The sequence below is a fragment of the Colossoma macropomum genome, unplaced genomic scaffold, assembly GCF_904425465.1.
Source record: "Colossoma macropomum unplaced genomic scaffold, Colossoma_macropomum, whole genome shotgun sequence".
Classification (NCBI taxonomy): Eukaryota; Metazoa; Chordata; class Actinopteri; order Characiformes; family Serrasalmidae; genus Colossoma; species Colossoma macropomum.
The window spans coordinates 14,266-30,591 of record NW_023495818.1 but is presented as its reverse complement, the minus strand read 5'-3'; the positions used below and the strand labels follow the sequence as shown (position 1 = coordinate 30,591).

Sequence of the window (16,326 nt, the reverse complement as noted above, 5' to 3'; positions counted from 1 at the left end):
AGTAAAGTGATTTATTTATTTAAGTGAAGAAAACGAGTTTTCCCCTGAGGTGGGAGCTTTAAAAACCCTTCGCGCTGCAGTTACAGATAAGACTGATAACTGGACGGGGAAATGTGCACGAATTAAAAGTCCAACAGTTGACAAATCAGAGTCCCAGAAAGAGGACACATGCGGGCTGCGGGTGACCGAAAGGAAAGGTGGTCCAGTGGCGAGGCAGACAGAGCGGAGCTGCAGGGAGACTGACAGGCCGCTCCGCCAATCCGCTGCGCCCGGGGGTCGGCTGGGCTTCGGCAGATGGTAAACGTTTGTGGTCTGTGTTGTACGCGCTGGGTTAGACAAGCAGTATGGCGGAAGAAGAGAGTGAATTGGAGTTAGACAGGTTCAAGAAAGATCTGGAGAGTTTGTTACACAGCGGTGCGAGCGACGAGCACGGACTCCAGAGCAAGAGCTACTGCGCGAGGTTTTGTGAGGTGAGTCGGCGACCTGCGAGTTCGCGAGGAAAGCAAACGCACAGCTCAAAGCTGCCGTTAGCCAGCCAGCTAACAGGCGTTAGCTTGTCACAGCCCCCCTCCCCCCGTCTGTGCTCGGCCACTTTTAGCTAAATATCCCTGCTGTATCACTCCAGCGGCCTTTCGGCGATTCGGCCGAGTGTGTAAGTGTAAAAAATAACGCCCGCGTTTGTCTGAAGCTGCATTTTAACTCGCGTTAGCTCGCTGTGGGCCAGCTAGCCCGCGATCAGCTAGGCTAAGCTAGCTGTTAGCTACATTCCAAAACAACACAGCGATTGTCAGTCTGCCAGATTGAGTTCAGCTCGCTAGCCTATTAGCTAACGTTTGCTAATTTTGGCCGGCATAGTCGAAAGCCAGACTAGGCTTTTGGAAACTTGGTCTGAATTTGTAGACAGACCTGCTTGTAAATTGCCTGTGTGCTGTTAGCGTTAACTCGAGCCCAGCCGTAAGTGCTCTTTGTGTTCGGTGTCCTGCCTGAGTTGGCCGTGTTGGAAACTGCTTCGCTGAAGTTCGTCAAAACTTGTAGTGATTAGTGTTTAGAGAGGTTAGATATTCTGATCAGCAGTTCTGCCTGGTCGTAATGTCCCGCCGTGGGGCGTGTTTAGATGTAGCTCCCTACATAAAACTGTAGGTAAGATATGTTGTTGGCCTAAATAACCAGAAAATCAGAAAATGCTACCAGCATTAAACTGCAGGTAGGGTAACGTATTTTGATGGCCTAAGTCATCATGTCAGAAAATGCTACCAGCATTAAAACTGCAAATAGGATGTTTTGGTGGCCTAAATTATTGTCATGAACTGCTATCAGCAGCAAAACTACAGGCAGGATATTTTGATAGCCTAAGTCATCATATCAGAAATTGCTACCAGCATTAAAACTACAAATTTGATGTTTTGGTGGCCTAAATTATTGTCACGAACTGCTACCAGCATTAAAAGTACAGGTAGGACTGTTTGATAGGCTAAATCACATGATCAAAGAATGCTACCAGCATTAAAACTACAGACAGGGTATTTTGATAGCCTAAGTCATCATATCAGAAAATGCTACCAGCATTAAAACTACAAATAGGATGTTTTGATGCTCTAAATTATTTTCATGAACTGCTATCAGCGGCAAAACTATAGGTAGGATGTTTTGATAGCCTGCATCTCCTTATCAGGGTGAAAGTAGTGATATTAGGCTGAATCTGATCTGAATTAACATTAAAACACAATAAAACGATATGTTGTATTACTACACTCTACTAATGAAGCGCACATACTCGGTATGGACCACTCGATGGATAATACAAGTTGTTAGAACACAAGTTTGCTGATTTGACTCAACCATCAGTTTCATAGAGACGTCTTTCTCCTGAAGTTGTCAGTGTTTTCTTGTTTAGACTAAATGTTAACTCATTTAGCTTGGTCAGATGGCGCATCCCGTTGCAATCAACTGTCACTAAGCAATGTAACTACTGTACATATAGACAAAATGTCCATATAGACAAAGCACTTTGTGTAGCGGTTCTCAAATCTGGTCAGGGTGGTAGCCCTGCACCCCCCCCGATTAGTATTTTCTCTGCTCCCAACACACCTGAACTCATCAGCTAATGAACAAGCTCAGACTGAAGTGTAGCAGATAATATCAGGTGATATATGTTATCAGTAATACAGTTAATGACCCCATTCTTCTTGAGTTCTCCTACTCAATACTAAAAAAAGGTTTAAGAAACCTGATGTTGGAGGGTTTTGTTCTGTTTTCTTTCTTCTTATGCAGTAATGTAAACATTAACCAGACAGAAACCAGATTTCCAGAAGGGAAACTTTCTGTTTATTTAATTTTTATAGATTGTAGTCTGATCTTTCGAAACAACCTGAAGCACCCAGCAAATGACACTTAACTTATGGCCTGGGATCTTGTGTAAAGTGTCCAGAATAGAATTACTACAGCTGAAAACGTCTTGGCAACTGGAACACTGCTTTTATATGGGCAGTATATCATGTGTGTAATGCTTTATTTCTGTAGGTTTGCGTACATGTGGCAAATTGAATGAAAAAAAAACAACGTATAGTTGCATCTTCGTAAGGTGTTGGGCCAACACGAGCCAAAAGAACACCCTCAGTATACCTTGGCATGACTTTGGCAAGCCTTTGAAACTGTACTGGAGGGGTGGAACATCATTCTTCCAAAAGACATGCCCTCAGTTGGTGTTTTGATGATGGCGGTGCAGAGCGCTTTCTAACACGTTGGTCCAAGATCTCCCATAGGTGTTCAACTGAGTTGAGCTCTGTTAACTGCGAAGACCATAGCATATGATTTACGTCATTCTCTAACTCACTAAACCATTAAGTGACTGCTCGTGTCCTGTGGAGGGGGGACATCATCACTATACCACCCTTTCCATGTCTCTGTAGATCAGTGTCAATGATTTTTGCACCCTAGAACTCTCAGTTGTACATCTGTCTTTTAATGAGGGCTTTATGCACTGAAACTCGTCTATGATATCCCTCTCTATGTATTTGTGCACATACTGTTCTTGCTGTCCGTCTTATCACATACTTTACTTACATATTGTACTAATGCTCCAGCATCAGAGTCATTCAGTGTGTGCTTTCTAACACAATGTTCATCCTTATTTACTGATGTCTTTCACATTGATCTAAACGCAGATGTCACTTTAGTCACCGTTTAGTCTTCGTGACAGAATCTTCTGCCATCCATGCCCCAATAATGAACCCTTTCTTAAAGTCACTTAGATCTTTTCCTCTTGTCATCTTTTTCTAAAATCTAAAAGGTCAACTGAGCCTGTTCTGTTTTTTTATACGTCACAGAGCATGGTAGGATGTTAATTGCTTAATTGTATCATGCAATTCCTGTGTTTTTCCTTTTCCCCTTAATTTGTCTACCTACTCTGTAAATATATATCACTGTATATGGTATAGATTATATATCACTCAGGACAGAAAAACATGATTGACAGGCATTACAAATATGGATTGGACATTCTATTTATTAAAATAGATTTTGGAAAACCGACTCAGTTTTGTAACATTAGAAACCTTATGAGGAGGGAAAATGTACACTAACACTCATGTACAGTGCAGAGGTGTTCTAGACCAGTCTAGACCAGGGGTCTCGAGTCTGCTCCTGTCTGGCCAGTGTCCAATACAATTAGGTGATTTCCCTTCTTAGGCATGCTTGATTTATCTCCTCAGTTAATTACCTGGTTTAGTGGGTGTACGTGTGCTGTACTTTGGCCCTCCAGAACTAGACGAGAACCTTAAGTCTAGAACATTTTTCTGTTACTGTTCAGTTTGTTTCTTTTTTCTTCATAGATTGAATGAGCTGTCTGTCTATCTCATCTCATCCTTTGCCATTTTACTTTATTTCTCCTTGTAGCTGGTTGAAGAAAACACAAGCCGATGGCAGGTCCCCCTGCCACAGCTGCAGGTTCTGAGGAGTGCCCTGTGTGCTTTTGTCCATGGTGCTGCATCGTTCCCTTCTGATTGTGAACATGTGCGCTACACTTTGAGCAGTCTTGCCCTGTAAGTATAACCTGCCGTCATAATCTGAGTGCAATCATACATGACTTGTTCTGTTTTTCAGAACTTTGCAACAGCTTGTGGTCTCAGTCTGCAGGCATTGCACATTTTCTTGGCCATTTCATGTATTGTCACTGTCTTCTTTAACTTTTTCACTTTAACTTTTATTGACTTGGAGCAATGGATCTGGAAATGGAGCTTTAAATCTTTCAATGAAAATGTAACTGATTTTACAATTTTGCAGGAGTGTCTTTGAGCTGCTCCTGTTTTTTGGGAGAGATGAGTTCCCTGAGGACCCTTTAAAGGATATTCTGGAATCGTTTCAGGTAATTTCATCATCTGAATTCAGCTACAACCTGTAGAGATATCATCTTAAGAGATATAGAGCGTAAGATTTTTATGTGAAGGTCGAAGCGGGGCAACATAAAACTGGTTGTAATCAGCTGACCACAGTGGCAGTTTCTGAAGTTTTCACATACCCCTTTAACACCACTTGTCAGATTCAGCATAATGACAAAAAAATAGGTAGCCTGTGATGTCTGAGACTTGGACAACTTTACTCTCCCCCACTCCTTTAACAGATCTTGGATTTACATGCAATTGATGGCAGTGCTTAATAAGACACTGTATAATTTGCATCATGTCTTTTTTCCTATGCCAGGAATGTCACTCAAGTCTGGTGAGGTATCAAAATGTGTACCTGCTCCAGGTTAGGCAGATCATCAAAGATGGTGGGCCTTGGACGAGCCCTGTGCTGCAGGGTATCCTAAAGGAATTGGAACAACCACAAGTGGAGGGTGTGTCTAGTTTGTTTGACTGCTTTTATTAAAAACATTGTCACAAAACAGATTTACAGGTTTTGGCGTGAAACGATGCCTGCCATAGTTTACTTGACCTAAAGGATTTTTTTGTTCTCGTTTAATATAATGTGACAAGTAGTCACCAATAGTTAAATGGAAGTATTAGCTGTATATATTTTCTATGAGTTTTTCCATGGTATTCTGAAACCAGTGAAAAGTAGTTGTAACTTGATCACTCATAGCAAGTTTTGTACTTTTTTTTTAAATTAATCCATCTTCACAAAGGTCACTGTGTACTAGCGAATGAGGTAAACAGTAGGCCAACTAACATCTTGTCTATAAATTGCTGTGTTTTTCACAGTGGACAGATATCTGGGCTCTGAGTTGTCAGTGTTCTTTGAATTGCGGGTGCGTTACTTGCTGGCCTGTGAACGAACCCAGGAAGCCATGGCTTTGGCGCAGAGATGTAGTCAGCACCCAACTACAGGTCGGCACCTTTTCTTCAAGCAGGCCTACCTCTCTTGCCTCTGGAAGGCCTCTCAGAAAGAACGACTGTTCAAGGAGGTGAGCCAATATTTCTCAGCTATTCTTGATTCTGTCCTGGCTATTTTATGGCTGTGTTCACATTACAAGGCTTACTGCTTAATTCCATATTTTGCCCAGATTTAAACTTTCTACCTTCATTGTTAACATTTTGATTATAAGTGACCCATATTAGTCTGAAAAGTATTAAATGTGTACCCAGTGTAGAACCACATGTCCTCAGATCTGATGTGAAAAGATTGGGTTCATACAGCATTTTTGGCTAAAATTTCAACCCTGTACAGTTTTGTCAGTAGTCCATAGGAAAATGGTGCTGCTTATTGTCTTGTGTAGGAATGACTGCAGAGAGTGAAGATACAAAAAAAAATCTATATATGAGAGGAAAGATTGCTGGTGAGCTTTGATTTGTTGACTGTCATATTTTGGTCTTATTTTGAAGATGGCAGAAATTGATGGGAAGGATGCTGTGGAGATCCTCTGCATTGCAGAGAACGAGGAGAAGGATCAATTGCTTCTGGAACTAAGCAGAGGATTCCTTTTGCAACAACTCAGGAGTGGAGACATGTACTACCTTTGGTGAGCCTTTCGCTTTGAGTCAAAACAGCCTTTCACTCCAGCTTATGAGTCAGCAACAGCTAGATCTCACACTTTGCATCTAGAAGTAAACAAAATTAGTTAAGTTGGACAGGGTTTCCTGAAAGTATACATCAGAGCCTCTCTTGGATTGAAATGAAGCCGCTAGCAGAGCTTCAGCTGACACAAACACACAAAATTCGCTTTCACAGCCTGAAAAATGGACACTCCGTCTAGCTCCTTTATTGCTTGTACAGCCATGATTATAGATGTTTGAGCCACCAGAGCCACTATTCAATTCGGAGCCAGAGGATACTGACCTACCCAAGGATCAGCCTTGTTCCCCTCTGTCTGCAATAGTAAATTTTTTTTTTTAATTGCTCTAATTTTCTATCTCGAGCAGGAGAACCACTAATGCTAATGTGCTCTGGTTTTTAGACCGTTATAGTGTTAGGGGAGGGGTCATGCTATGGCTCAATCCCATTTTTTATTTTTACCCCCACCCCTTGTTTTCGAGTGTCACCTTGCCCCTTGGAACTGAGTTACAAGGGGTAGTGATTGAAATCTTCCCATACGAAATGGGACCCTCAAATAAAAAAGAATATTACCTTATTAACAGGCTTCTAGTGGTGCTCTGCAGGCGACCCTGCAGGTCTGCAGTGATAGCAGCGGAGGATTTCTCGCTGCTGGTTTTTAGTTACGTTTATGGCATCATACGCCTTCAAAAAGGGGGATGCGATAATTATTTATCATTGTCCACCGCTAATTTTTTAGTGATATGAAGCTGAAGTCAGCTATTCGGCAGCTTCTTGTTCAGATTTTCCCGTTCCACCTTAAATGGAGCAGCAGTTACATTCTGGCGCTTCAGTCATCAAAACTGCTGGACTATTTAAGGTGTAATGGGAAATTTAGCTAGCTAGCTACCGAGACATTAGCATGCTGTTAGCGATTTTTTTATTTTTTATGCTTGTTAAGGAGCAAAGGACCATAATACATTGAAACGCCATTAAACTAAGATAATACAGTGGTTATCGTGATTTGTTAATGGAGAAAATTCTCACATTTGTGGGTTTCTATGGTCGCTCACGCAGCCATCTTGCTGGTTTTTCTTTTTTTCTCATAACACTCCGTTTGGAGTGTCTCTGAAAAACCTCCGTTTGGAGGACCATGTAGCCCTAACACTTCGCCGTACCCCTCTATCTCAACAAAAATTGGTACACCCTAACCCTAGACGTGAATGCCCAAAATGGAGGGCTAAGTGGTAGGAGCGAGGGTTGAAATGAGATTTGGGCCTAAGTATGGCTCCAGTGCATCATCGAGCCCAAAAAATCCTGAACACAAAATGATGAAAAACAGTTTAAGGATGTAACTCCACAGTTCAGTTCTACATGCCTAGTGTATTTAGAAACCAATCTCAGAATTTTCTTTACACTAACGTTTATAAATTTTCATCAAATTACTTAAATTAAACTGTCAAAAAAACACTTGGCAGCAGAGACTGGTATTTTGTCCTGTATAAAATGCTCATTATCTATATGCCTAGAATATCACTAAAGTGGAAAGCAGTATTGTATGGTCAATATCATGCTATGACCAGTGTAAATGATATATCTCTCAGCACTACGCTAAATGTTTGGCTAGGAAATTTCATTTTATGTCATGGTAAGTCATTCCACTGTTTAAAAACTGTACAAACGCTAAGACTTGATTTGAGTAATCAGTTAATTAACAATGTGTTTCTGAGTTGAAGTGGATGTGTTACTGCAGGAAAACACAAACATGTGCAGGACAGGGGGAACGCCAAGACCAGGGTTGGGAACCTGTACTTTAGACTGTGGTGATAATTTGAATTCAACATGGAAGGGAATGACAACAATGGCTCTAGAAAACACATGAATGATTCATGAGTATCTTGCAGTGTCTCCCAACTATACCTGTCATTGAGCAGTTTATGTATGTTACCAGCAGAGATGCACGATGATATCAGAATCATATTGATATCGGCAAATAATTACTTTAAAAAATGATTGCCATTGAACAGATGTTTAGATGGCCAATATTTCATTAGACGTCTTGTTTCGTTTGATGGTCTATTTATTATGTACCAGGTGAACAGAATGTCCACGTGAAGCTGAGTTTTGTGCTAAATTGTCTGCATTTTATTAATTTTGCTGCAGTTATAACCCTGTCACTTTTGTCTTTAATGCTAATCCAGGTAAATGTTGCCCCAATCTCTACATTTCGATATCAGTATTTTGGCCCTGGCAGATATGTGCATGAAAACCATTGGATGTCAGCATCTTGGAGACTCATGGAGAGAAGTGCGTACTAATACTTATACATGATGTTCCCCTTTAGGGATTTGGTCTTCATTTGGTGTAACCTATACCTCAGAGTGAAGGCCTCCAAACAGGACCTTCTAGAAGAATGCAAACAGTTGATTTTGTCAGCAACCAACATCAAGTCAGTCTTTCCATTTATGAAGGTGATTTTAGAAGAGGTATGTTCATGCACCATTTATTTTATCATACTATGTCTTACTGTGCATTGTACATTTAGGATTAGTTTTCAGTACACAGGTGAAAACATAATATAATAATGTAATGTAAATAATTATATTTTTACGTAATATAATAATGTAAAAGACCATCAAGATATATTGTTCAGTTACAACATGGGGAGCAACGTAAAATAATTAGATTATTCTTAAATTGTCTGAGTGAAAAATGTAGGTCCAGACCTGCTTGACAGGTTGTTGATGTTTAAAGGATTCAGTTGTGTCTGTGGAAGTAATTCTTAAAAAAGGCCTATATGTAATTTTTTACGTGCCATTGGGCAACAGTGTGATATTCTATGTGGTGTGGTTGTAGTTCATTTCTACATTCGGCTGATTTTCTTTTTTGTTTTGTCTTTGATTTCAGCATTTAGGGAGAGATGGCTTGACGTTTTGCATAGAGCTCTGTGCCCGAGCCCTTCAGACTGACCTCAAGAATGATCCCGTCACCAAGTCTCTCATCTATAAAACCATTGCATACCTGCTCCCAAGTGACCTGGAAATTTGCAGGTTATGTGCCTTGCTTGTGTTCTTTCTGGAGCGCACCGTTGAGGCCTACAAGACAGTGTTTCTCCTGTACACCCATCCTGATCAGGAGTACCACCTGGACATCAGTCCTGTTGGGAACCATGTTCGCTTTGAGCTCATTCAGATTCTTAAGAAGGGCCTGTTCTTTGACCCGGAGTTCTGGAGCCTTCTGAACATCAAAACAAACTGTCTGAAGCTTATGAGCGATAAGGTAGCCAAAGCTGCCCTCTGTGAAATAATGGAAGAGGATAAGTGGGTGCCCAATTACTGTGCGAGAGGTCATTGCAAGTGCCGCGCTGAGCCAGAAAGGACTATTGTCAAACCGGTGGCAAAGCCTGGTAGCACAAACACACAGGAATCCAGGACCATGCCTGCTGGTGATGCATCCTCCAAACTTCTTCTACCTAAGAAGAGGGGGAGGAAACCAGGATCGCAAATCACTAAGGATCTGGAGCCCTTTCCTGTTCGACGTTCTTTTAGACAGTTGGATTTGGCGCAAAACCATGCCAGGCAGCTGAGTGGCAGACGCCAGAGGTTCCTCAACAGGCAGGCAGAGATGAAGACCCTGAAACGCAGGGGTCGGAAACCCCGCTGGCTCCTGGATGAGTTGGCTTCCCAAGCAGAAAACAGTGTCCCCAGGCAAGGCAAGAAACCAGGGAGGAAGCCAAAGCAGTTAACTATACTGAAGGACACTGCAGTCGATACGCCAGTCATTGAAATCACAATGGAATTTTCTTATCCTGATAATGAAGTCGACCTCCCTGCTGACGTTCAGAGTCGGTCTATCTCCACCATGACTTCTACCTTGGAGTCCAGATTTGATGAGTCTAAATCTCCATGTCAGGAGGTTCCTACGCAGCCTTGTGATGATACTTCAAATTCTCAGTGTCAGTTACTTTCAAAGGAATCTTCACTTTCATGGAGAGAAAAGGCAAAGACCACTGAAGAGTTTGTCTTTCGGGCACAGGAGAGCATTGCCTTTTTGAGAAAATTTCACAACTATACGAAAGTGCCTGAAGAAAATTCAGTTGGTGCCATTGATGACAAGGTAGTTGTGCCAGCTCCCCGTGCTGTTGAACAGGAAACGCACTCAGAGGTTCCTGCACCAGTAAAGAATCATCCTAGTGAATCAGTGCAGGTTAATACACAGGTTGAAACTAAGGTGACCTCATTGACCCCTGCTGTAACACAGAATGGCTCTGGACCTCTAGAGGGCACTGTTGATGCAAGGGAGGCGTCTGTGTCGGAGATGCGTTCTGGTCTGAATTTGTCATCAGTCACACCTGTTGAGGATGTTACGGGCCCAGAGAACTTAGTCAACATGCTGCAGAATAGCACTGTTAGAGTAGACGAAGCAACGAGCTCCATGGCTGACACTATTCCTAAACCTGAAAATGCACTAGAAATAGCAGCTGACATAATGTCTTCTCTTGATAGCACACAGAACAAAGGTACTGCAATATGCCCATCTGAAAGTGGGTTTAAAAAAGCGACTGACAATGCTTCTACCCCTCAAAATGCATCCAAAACAACAGCCAACACTACTCCTGCACCTGAAGTTGCACCCCAAAGAACAACTGACACTATTTCTACCCCCGAAAAAGGACCCAAAGTTCTTGAAAATACATCTGTTGCTTCTAAAGAAATTCTACATGTTTCTGAAACAATATCTGTAATTGCAGGCAGCCCCAAGACAGTTACAGAAGAGAAAGCTCAAGAAATAGTGGTGCGTCAGACAAGTGAAGATGAGCTGCCTTGTATTAGACCTCCAGTAACTAACAGCTCAGCTCCTGTGCCCAGTCCTCAGAATGTTGTGCGGCTTATACATTGCTGTGGGCTTTGCAATAAGGAATATAGAAACTCCTCAATTCTGAGACACGCATTTTGGCATTACCGGCTCGAAAGGAAGTGTATGTTTTGTCAGAGTTTCACTTATGTTCGTGGTCCACTGTGTCATTTTAAAAAGCACATCAAAAAATTAAAAGATGTCGAACGACTCCCTGAGGGAAAGAAGAGTGAAGGTTCACCTGAACTATCTGCGAAACCTGATCAGGCAGTACAGGGGGCAGTGCCAAAGAAACCAAGGCCTGGGCTTGCACAGATAAAGTCAAAACTGCTGATGAGGCTTAACTTCAGAAGAGAGGCTGCACCTCCGAAAGCAGAGAACAATGCAGATACTGAAAAAAGTCAGTTGAAGCAGAGTTTAATGAAGACATCTGCATCCACTCAAGAGCCTGAGGAGGAGGAAAATAATAAGGAGAGCACTCCTAAGAGAAAGATAATATACTTGACGAGAGGTTTAGTTAGGAAGTCTCAGTCTAAGGGAAGGTTCCTTAGGAAACGTCTTGCTAGAAAAGCGAAAACTAGAACATTAATGAAAGAGAGAGTTTCAGTGCCTAAGGATGGTCCAACTCACCAGTTGAATGGAGTGATCCGGAAGAAGCGAAAGATCAAGAGTGTTGAGGATGAGAGCAATCATGCAACTAATAAAAATGTACAAGCAACAACAAAACAGGAAAACAAACAGCAAAAAACTGATATGGTGGGATCAGAAGAAAAAATGGAAGATGAAGTTAACTGTGATGGCAATACCAAACAAGATAAAGCAGATACTAACACAGTAGGGAAAAGCTTGAATTCGTCAAAATCAGAAGCAAAAGCAAAGTTGTTGCAGAAATCTGGGATAAGTAAGAAAAATGGTAGACCGGCGAAGCAGAACGAGGATGCTAAAATGGTAAAGAAAAGAAAGGTAGACATTGGAACAGATGAACAAAAACAAACTGAAGGAAACGAAACTACTAAGCCCACAAATGATCAGGAGAAATTTGAAGCCAGTGTAGTAAAAACAAAACAAGAAAATGGGTCAGAGGCAGTATCAAATGAGACCCCCCAGCCAGTGCAGAAGAACAAAAAGCCAATGAGAGCTACTCCATCGGTCGTCAGATGCCCTGGGGAAACGTGCACATTCAGTGCAAGGCCAGGGCCAGTTCTCTCGCATGTACTTATCCACCATCCTAATGATACCAAAGCCCTGGAGTTCTTCTATGACCTTGCCAAGGAAAAGTGTCTTTTCTGCGGCAGGAGGATCTGGACCCCTCAGCACTTTTTTGACCATATTGTTTCTCATCGTGGTAACCTCAAGCACCCATGCTATCATGTGGATTGCAAGGAGAGATTCAAAACCCGACTAGAGCTTGGCGACCACATGCTGAAAGACCATCAGCCACTCAAGGCAGCTTGCTGCTTCCCTGGATGCACAGTGCAAGTTTCTAACCCCAAGTTCTTGTATAGTCATGAAAGGGGACATTACAGAGAGGTCAGGACGAAGGTTATGAGCAAAAAGGACAAATCTGTAAATTCCAAAGTTCTGCCTGATCAGAAAGAGGTCGAGGAGATCAGTCCAACAGCTGCAAGCCCAAAGACGAGCCTTGTAGAAATGCAACAAATACCTGAAAGCATGAAGACAGCCACTCCGCAAACGCAGTCGCTCGAAAGTACAGAACAGGAAAGGAGTGCTACACCTACTAAAGTAGAGGAGGAAATTCCTTTGACTTTAAATAAAGGTTCTGTGAACTATACCAGTAAGAGCCCTAGGCTTGTCAATGGCCACAGTGAGCATGAACAAGAATCTCCTGTTAAAACTTCTGCGTTAGCCCCGAAAGAGCAGGAGACGGAATTTGGAAAGGTGAGCACAAAGCCCTTCATCCGCCCTCCCCCTTCAGCATACCTGGATGAACTGTACATCAGCATGCCCAAACGCTGGAAGGGGCCCCAGGTAGGCTCAAAGGGCTCCAGTGCCAGTGAGGTCAGCCCCATCAAAAGACAGGTCTGCCCCCGATGCTCTGCATCCTTCAACAGAGAGGAAGAGCTGCAGGAGCACAGAGAGAAGTGCACGTCCCTCTTCGGCTTTGATTCGGATGATGAAAGTAAGTGTGTCAGAGTGTATGCTTGATGTAGATGTAACAATGTTTTAGGAAATCGTTTTGGTCTTTCTAGTCATACTGTTTTTTACACATGCAATAAGTCCAATAAATATCCAAGAAGAGCATCAGTTAATATATGTATGGCTTTGCTGAAACAGGCAGTTAAACCAGTTGCTCAGTGAAAAATCAATCTACCCAAGCTTCCCCTTACCCCAGAGGTGGCCAGTCTCATCTGCAAAGAGTAAGTGCGGCTGACACGTTTCGTTCTAAATAAGCAGGAGTACACCTGTAAAAACCTGCAGCCACATCGGCTCTTTGCAGATAAAGTTGGACATTCCTGCCTTGCCCCAAATGTGGTCAGTAAGCCAAGACGTTTGGTGTCAGAAATTCTCTTCTTTAGTTTTGCACTGGAGCTAGACAGTTGATGTAGTTAACAAGTGATGGAAGCTCATACCATGCTTGCCTCAGACCACAGCAGACAAATGGACAAGAGTAGGCTATATAACTAAAAACAGTAGCAGTCATCTTTAACACCTGAATTTTGTCTACACTGTTGTCCATCGTCATAGCAGTATGCCATAGAGTACTAAATAAGTACACAAGTACTTAAGTACACTCAAGTAAATCTGTTCAGGTGTACTTGACGAAGTGCGGTTTGAGGCAGGTTTGTGGTGACTCACGTCGCTTACACAGTTCTAATTGGTGTACAGGGAGGTGCACGGGTACTTGTGTATTCGGTTGACTGAACACTAACAGGACTGTAAACTGTGGTGAGTTCAGTCATATTTGCGAGTGTTTTATTACTGTTTGGGCGGCACAGTTGCGCGGTGAATGGCGCTGTCGCCTCACAGCAAGAAGGGCCTGGGTTCGATTCCCTGTGTGGAGTTTGCATGTTCTCCCCGTGTCTGCATGGGTTTCCTTTGGGTGCTCCGGTTTCCTCCCACAGTCCAAAGACAATTGGATGCGCTAAATTGGCCATAGGTGCAAGTGTCTGTCTGTCTGCCCTGTGATGGACTCCAGCTCACCCCGCGACCCAGAAGGATAAAGCGGTTTAGAAAGTGTGTGTGTGTGTGTTTGTATTACACTTTGCAACTATGAAACAGGAGTGCTGTAACGTGAGCGTGTTACCAAGAACACGGAAGTACGTAATTGAAAAAGCAAATAGAGCGTGACCTGGTATATGCTGCAGCTTTTTCACTTACTAAGCTTACTAAATCACTCTAGCTGATGTTAGATAGGTCCAGAAACAGTAAAAATGAATTTCTCTCACAAACTACCTTGTTGGCACATCCTCAGCCTCTAAGAAGCTCATCTGAAGAGGTACCTTGGCCTCTGTTACTCATCCAATGTGAGAATCCACCACTTTCCCTTAGCTATTTTTGAATAGTACATTTTTAAAAATGCACATCTATTTTAAGACACATTTGTCTGTATGCTGCTAAACCGGTGCTGTTACCCAAAAAGGGAAGCCTATAGCTCTATATTAATGTTGACTGTTACGTTAATATTAATGTCCACTTATGGATACTTGGAAAATCAGAGTTCAAAAACATCCCTATGTATAAGAATCTATTGCTCACTGCTCCACTGCATGAGAAGCAAACTTCAGACAAACATGTCTTGGCTGGTTGACTACATTTGGGGTTTGTATTTTATTTTATTTTCAACCTATAATTTTAAAGTTGCATTTTATAGCTTGCAAATACTTATTCTGGTTTGCATTATTGTAAATTATCCTGTGCTGATGCTCTGTCTAAACCATTGAATCCAATAAGATAAAAATGAGAGAGAACCTTGATTTGAACACCTTGGCCTGTTTTTTCCTCTTTGACTAATTGGCACTTTGTATCCTCGTAGGTGCCTCTTGAAGAAGCCGCACTTTCTATTAGAGTGGAGGTCCAGGAAACGGAGCTGAATTGTTGCTGAAAGCTGCTATTAACATTCTGAAGAATGTGTGCATAACAGGCCCTGACTAAAAAGCCCCATTTTGAGCATTTAAGTGTAAAACAAGCTAACAGTTTGGAACACAGCTTGTTTTATCTTTTGGACGCTTCCCTCTAACTTTTTTTTTTTTTTGCCAAGCTTGTGGTCAGTGGACTTGGACGAGGAATAAAATTCTGAACTAATAAATCTGTCTTGATAAATAACTTCAGCGGCCGGACTCGGTGTTCAACGTGATTTACACCGCTGAGGATGTTCCAGGGATTGACTGAAGTGTCTTAGTAATAAATTGCTTGCCATGCAAATGATACATTTGTTTAAAAAGGAAGAAAGGAAGAAGAATATTTCAAGTAGGAGTTTCCTTCCAATGCTATGTACCTGATATTTGATACTTCCTTGGCTTATGGTGAGTTCACCCAGTTTAGAGGCTGTTTCAGCCAGACTGTTCAGTGCCAAGAGGGTCATCAGGATTCTGCTTCAGTCTCTACAATGTGACATTGGTTTTAGGATGTGCAAAGACTTAACTGTACTGGCTGTGCAAGCCACAATATTTCCGGCATATTTGGAATGTCCGGCTTAATTATTTGTGAATAGTTACATCTTTCATCACTAATTTTCACTAACTATTGCTGTCAAACATGGATGTTTTAGATTCTTTGAACTCTAATGGGCAGATGGTGCTCAGGGGTTGTCAGATTTCTCCATATGTCATTTTTGCCTTTTTGTATCCTACTGAATATGGTTTTGTGGATACACGGATGCAGACCCAAGTCTTGCAGGCTTAATGAAGGACAAACAGAATTGCTGAAATAGGAATCTAGACGGGGTACAACCAACACAGCCAAGCTGTTTCTTTGCCCTTCAAACTCAAGACAGATCTTCTGCTATTAAAAAGAAAGTGGTGCGTTACTCGCACAACTTCTTAAAACATTGATGTTACATAGATTTCTATTGAGCTTCTCTTCAAATTCAAGAGAAGAAAACATCTGTGTCTCAAATGGGGCATGTCTGGGCTGTTCCACGTAGGAGCAGTGACTTATTTAATTTATTTTTCTTTTTTTGTATCTTATGTAAATGTTTGAAAAGTTTGAATGATATATAATTGGGATGGGTTTATATATCAAGAGGTTTTTGTTCTTAAAAAAAATAAAATACATATGAGAACGAAGTTGAATGTTCCTTTAAGTTTGTCGAAATGATTCAGCATAGCCTTTTGGAAGACTGTAGATCAGAGGTATTCAACTCCAGTCCTGGAGATCTGGGGCACGTTGCATAATTGTGTGCAGCAAACTTTTAGGTGTGTTTTCTCTCATTTATTGAGTGTATTAAAGGTGTTACCCGATCAGCAGCGACATGTATATAAATATTAAAAAGGCCGTGGATCCTAATAAAGTCTTTCACAAATGCAGTTGCTGCAGTTTGGTGAA

The 16,326-nt window shown here is 41.9% G+C and overlaps 1 protein-coding gene across 1 annotated transcript; it reads left to right on the top strand.

Moving 5' to 3' along the window:
* The first annotated feature begins 318 nt into the window (after positions 1-318).
* Positions 319-16,067, top strand: znf654 (zinc finger protein 654). The gene is made up of 9 exons (XM_036563550.1): positions 319-470; positions 3,895-4,040; positions 4,282-4,363; positions 4,699-4,834; positions 5,199-5,401; positions 5,820-5,956; positions 8,312-8,453; positions 8,875-12,961; positions 14,816-16,067. Exons 1-9 carry the CDS (start codon positions 345-347, stop codon positions 14,824-14,826), a joined length of 5,070 nt encoding a protein of 1,689 aa, XP_036419443.1. The 5' UTR covers positions 319-344; the 3' UTR covers positions 14,827-16,067.
* Positions 16,068-16,326: the final 259 nt, after the last annotated feature.